Source organism: Camellia sinensis, chromosome 9 (genome assembly GCF_055761805.1).
Source record: "Camellia sinensis isolate YWXY chromosome 9, ASM5576180v1, whole genome shotgun sequence".
Lineage (NCBI taxonomy): Eukaryota > Viridiplantae > Streptophyta > Magnoliopsida > Ericales > Theaceae > Camellia > Camellia sinensis.
In genome coordinates this window covers 75,658,958-75,664,282 of record NC_138969.1, presented here as the reverse complement: position 1 = coordinate 75,664,282, position 5,325 = coordinate 75,658,958, and the positions used below count along the sequence as shown (strand labels likewise).

General features: G+C 27.2%; 1 protein-coding gene across 1 annotated transcript; it reads right to left on the bottom strand.

The window, feature by feature from the left end:
* Positions 1 to 587: 587 nt before the first annotated feature.
* On the bottom strand, positions 588 to 1,600 carry LOC114258132 (uncharacterized). Its single transcript, XM_028197999.2, has one exon. The coding sequence runs from the start codon at positions 1,417 to 1,419 to the stop codon at positions 796 to 798; it is 624 nt and encodes a 207-aa protein (XP_028053800.2). The 5' UTR covers positions 1,420 to 1,600; the 3' UTR covers positions 588 to 795.
* Between the last annotated feature and the right edge of the window lie 3,725 nt (positions 1,601 to 5,325).

Below are 5,325 nucleotides of genomic sequence, written 5' to 3'. Positions count from 1 at the left end.
ATAATTAAAATATTTTAAAATTTTATTAAAAATATAAAGTACAAATTCAAAATTCAAAATTCAAAAATTTACTATATTTTGTTGGGACTTTTGTTATGACTTGATTATGATATTTTGTTATATCAATTTGGGATGAAAGTATGCATTATGTGTAATATTACAAAATTTTACAATAAAATTACATATGAGGTGCACACTATAACATATCTCAGTTAGCGAAACAAAAATTTTCTCATCTAGTGAAAATTCATAATGGGAGTTTTTGTTTTTGTTTTTGTTTTTGTTTTTTCTACTATCAAAAGAAATTCATGCATTGATTAGTAAAACGATAAGGATAATATGATCTTAAAATAATTACAACCTCAAATTTATTACAAGAAGATCAACATTATTAATTTATAATCAAAACATTGAAAACCCAAGAAATTACAATATTTGATTTTCAAATATATATTTATATTTATAATAAAATTACCAAAAACACACACACACACACACACACACACACACCTCCTTCATTTCCTATTTCTGGGTAAATATTAACATAGAAACTACACTGCTTAGCAATGGGTATAAAACCATTGATGTATGAAGTGAAGGGAAATTAACTAAAAGGAAATCATTCAAATCTACCCATTTTTTACAAAGTAAAAAGGGTACTATACAACTCCAAAAAACACTCCCAAAAAAAAAACTCAAAAAACAGGGATTAATAAGCCAAAAAAATATTTTTCTTATAGAGAAGTAGAAAAACTAAACCAACCTGTTTTTCCTCCAAATTTTCCTTGAAATTCCTTAGGTCCAAACACTCCAAAACTTCTCCCCAATAAAACTCACAAACTTCCTCACTGACCCCTTTTCAAACCCTTCCTCTTCCTCATCATCATCACCATCACTACCACCACAATCTTCTCCTTCACCACCACCACCGCCACCACCAATAGTAATCTCCTCCACCGATTCTGACTCGCCTAACTCGTCCTTACTAGAACCCAACTCAGACCGCTTCAACTCATCCGACCCTTTCGAACCCCTCTTTCTTCTCTCTTTCCTGTTCTTATCCTTCTTGCTCTGAGCCAACCCATCTTCGAAAGCATCGATGATTTCATGAATCGTTTGGCGATTCGGCGACGAGTCCCACCTGACCCAGTAACTCATATAACACGTGAAACAGTTACAGCTAAAAGAAGTTGGGTGGTCACCGCCTCCGCCTCCAGTGGTGGTAGTCTTCTGGGTATTCCTCCGATTGCCGGAAAAGTTGGTGGAGGAGGAGCAAGAGATGAGGTAGGCCAACACTTCTCTGTCTTCCGGCGAGAGCGAAGCCGCCAGAGTCAAGATGGTGGCCGGTAAAAAAGCCAGCTGATCGGAAATGAGCGGCGGCGATGGGTGGACCGCGCCTTTCCGGTAGAGCTTCTTCATGCTAGTGTGTGTATGTGTGAGAGAGAGAGAGAGAGAGAGAGAGAGAGAGATAGAGAGTGAGTTCTGTGAGTTTTGGGTTGGAGAGAGAGAGAGAGAGAGAGAGAGATCTGTGGACCATGAAGGGTAGCTGAGGATTTATGCTAGGCGTACTTGGGTTTTTTTTTTCGGTGGTGGGTATCAATTACTATAGTAATTAATATATTAATATAATTATGATATTATTATTTTAAAATTATAATTTTAATAATATATATTATAAAGTTTTTAAATTATATTATATTATATTATTTATTAGAACATTATAATTCGTGTATATAACAGTGTTTTATTTTTTTTTTTATCAAATGCTAGACGTACTTTGGGAAGGGTTAAATAAGGGGACAGTTTGCTTACCCAAAAAAAAATAAAATAAGGGGACAGTTTGTTACAGTTTTTTTTGGAGGGTAATTATAGAGTAATGTTAAATATCTTAAATATTTTACTAAAAGTTTTACTAAATGTTGTGGGACCCACACAATATGGGTTCCATGTAGGTCCCACACCCATGTGAGACATTTGGTAAAATTTTTGGTAGAATTTTTGGGGCCTCTAGCATTTTTGGTAATTATATCTTATTTTGATTTGAAAGTTTGTGTCAGACTATTTGGTATAATTTCTGTTTATAATTTATTAGGTAAAAATAGTTTAAATAAATTGAAAAAAATTGATTATTTGAAAGTTAGAGTAGGGGTGTTTTAACTTCTGTTTTCTAATTATCAACTTTTAAGGGGTTGTTTAGGATGATCTAAATAAGTACACTTTTTGAATTTTTATGAAATATGAGTTGAGTTTGGGTTGGGTTTGAAATGATGGGTTAGAGAGGTGATGCGACTTAAATAGGATAATGTGACTTAAATAGAATAGTGATTTTTTGACTTTTTGATTTTTTTTAAACATGTCAAACCAACCCTTAACTTAAAAAAAAGTTTCACCAAATAGGGCCAAGGTCCGTTCAAAAAGTTGGCTATTTTAATAAATTATTTTAGTAGTTGCTATTTTAGGTTGGTTGAAATAGTTATGTTTGAAAATGATGTTAGATTGTTTTTAATTGAATGTGATGTTTGTGACTAAAAAAAATAAAATAATTATGATTTTGATATGATATTCTATCTTATTAACTATTTTAGTTTATTTTATTTTTAATACTATTTTAATCTTTAAAAAAAAAAATTCTTCTCAAATACTCTCTAAATTATTTTTTTTATTATTTATTATACAAAAATTTACAACAAAAAAAAAAATGTTATTTGCCAATAATTTCATCTCACAAACAAATACTTCAATTAGTCCCAAATGTGTTCTATTGATCTGTTAAGTCTTATTGGTGGAGAGTTTCTTTTCGTGTGATCTTATTTTTGATTTTGATAGTGTTTTGGTAGACAGTTATACATTTTTTTTATTAATGTGACAGGTATGATGTGATACTCTAATGTAACAAGTATTAATGTGACACTTTAAAATGTTTACTTCAAAAAAACTAAAAACTCCTTAATGTATTTTTTTCAAATATAACAACATGACAGGTATGATGTAATCTTAAAAACTAAAAACTTTTTAATATCATTTTTTTAAATGTAACAACGTGACGAATATAATGTGATACTCTAAAAAAAATTTTAAAAAATTTAGTATATTTTTTCCAAACGTGACATATGACCTTTTAACGTGACGAGTATGATATGACACTTTAAAAAAATTTAAAATTTCTTAATATATTTTTTCCAATTGTGACATATTACACTCTAACGTTACGGATATGATGTGACATTTTAAAAAAATTAAAATTTATTTTTAAATGTGACACTTTAACGTAACGAATATAATGATGTGACACTAAAAAATTTTAATATATTATTTTTAAATGTGATACTCGAACTTGGCGAATAAATGAGTCATTATATATTAAAAAAAAAACTAAATAAATCATAAAAAAAATATAAAATTATGTAAATTATAAATTCAAAATATGAGATTTATTAATTAGTTTCCCTTAAATAAATCAAAAAAATCTATAAGCCGCTTACAGTGAAGTCACTTGAAAGAGAAGGATAGGACTGAGATTATTGAAGTTGGTGACGTGTTTTGGGGGAGTGGGGAACCTCGGGGAGCGTTCCCGTGCGACGCGGTACTTTTTGCAGGGAATATTGGAAAATTTTGATTGGTAGTGAAAAGTGGTCCCCAGTAAATTGTATTGTTGTGATGTGATGGGACCTACACACGTGTCATGATTAGTCTATTGGGTAGTTGGTGGAATTGGTTGGGTTTTTAACTTTGAATTTGGACCTCCTTCGAAAAATGTTTGCTTAAAAAATTTAAAAAATAATAGCACGAATTACATTAATAATTTTTATAATTTATGACTTGTGTTATTTTAATTTTTAAATTATAATATATTTAATTTTAAATTTTAAATCATGTTCTAAATAAAAATAATTGAAGATATTATTACTTAACTTTAACGGTAAAATAATCTATATAATAACATATAAACTAATTTGACAAAAATAAATGTTAAAAAAATATTTTTGAATTTTTAAAAATTATCTATACCTATTAAAGATAAAATTAAGTAAAAATGATAAATCTTTTAAATATTTATTTTTTTAATCAAATTAATTTTATTATATGTTTGGATGATAATCATGTAATGAGTGGTTATTTTTATTTTTATTAAATTATTTTCTATTTTTTCAAAAGTCAAATACTCCCTCCGTCCCAAAATAATGGTCCCATTTGAAAAAAATTGATTTTCCAAAATTATCCTTTTGATAGTACATTTTTTGGGAATATCAATGCATAATTGTACTTTTTATGTTGTTTATTAATTTAAAAGAAGGGTAAAATAGGAAATTTATATTATTTTTGTACTTGATTTTTGAAGAGGGACTAATATTTTGGGACAATGAAAAATGGAATAAGGGACTAATATTTTGGGACGGAGGGAGTATAACGATAACTTTGATGTCATTATTAAACTAGTCTATTAAATTAAAAAATTCAAACCTAAAAACATTTCATATATTAAATATATCAATTACACATAAAATCCTACTAATGATCCATTACATTATTATCATCTAAACACATAATAAAAATTAATTTGGTAAAATAAATAAATGTCTAAAAGATTTATCAATTTTACATAATTTTATCTTTGGTAGTTAGATAATTTTTTAAAATTTTAAAATATTGTTTTAACATTTATTTTTGTTAAGTTAGTTTATATTTTATCAAATTGACGATTTTGCCATTGAAATTAAGCAATTGTATCTTCAATTGTTTTTATTTGGAACAAGATTTAAAATTCAAGGTCCAATCTATCACAATTAAAAAGTCAATGATCAAAATGATACGAATCCTAAAAAATAAGGACTGTTAGTGTAATTCGTCCAAAATAATATTACAAAAAGTTATTAAATTATTTTTTTATTTTTTAGATTTTTTCGTAAAAATTTTAAAAGTTATTAAAAAAATTAATTTCTAAATGAGTTCTTATTCATATTTTTAAGGTCATATTTGTTTGATTTTATAGGATGAAAGAGATTAAGAGTATGATAAAATTGAGTAAAGAGATTATTAGTGTACTGATATTAGATTAAAAATGTAAAATAAAGAGTATTTATTTATACATCACTAGATTAGTATTACAACAGATAGCATTAATATATATAATTAATATTTTTTAATTTTTAATATTTTTTTAATATTATAATTTATTTCTAAAAAATAAAAAATTTGATTAAAAATTATTAAAAAATTATCTAATCCCCTCACTCAATTTCTAATCCTAACACACCCATTGGATTGGTAGTCCTATGAATTGAGTGAATTACTAGTCCAAAGGGTAGCTAATTCCCTTACTCGTAT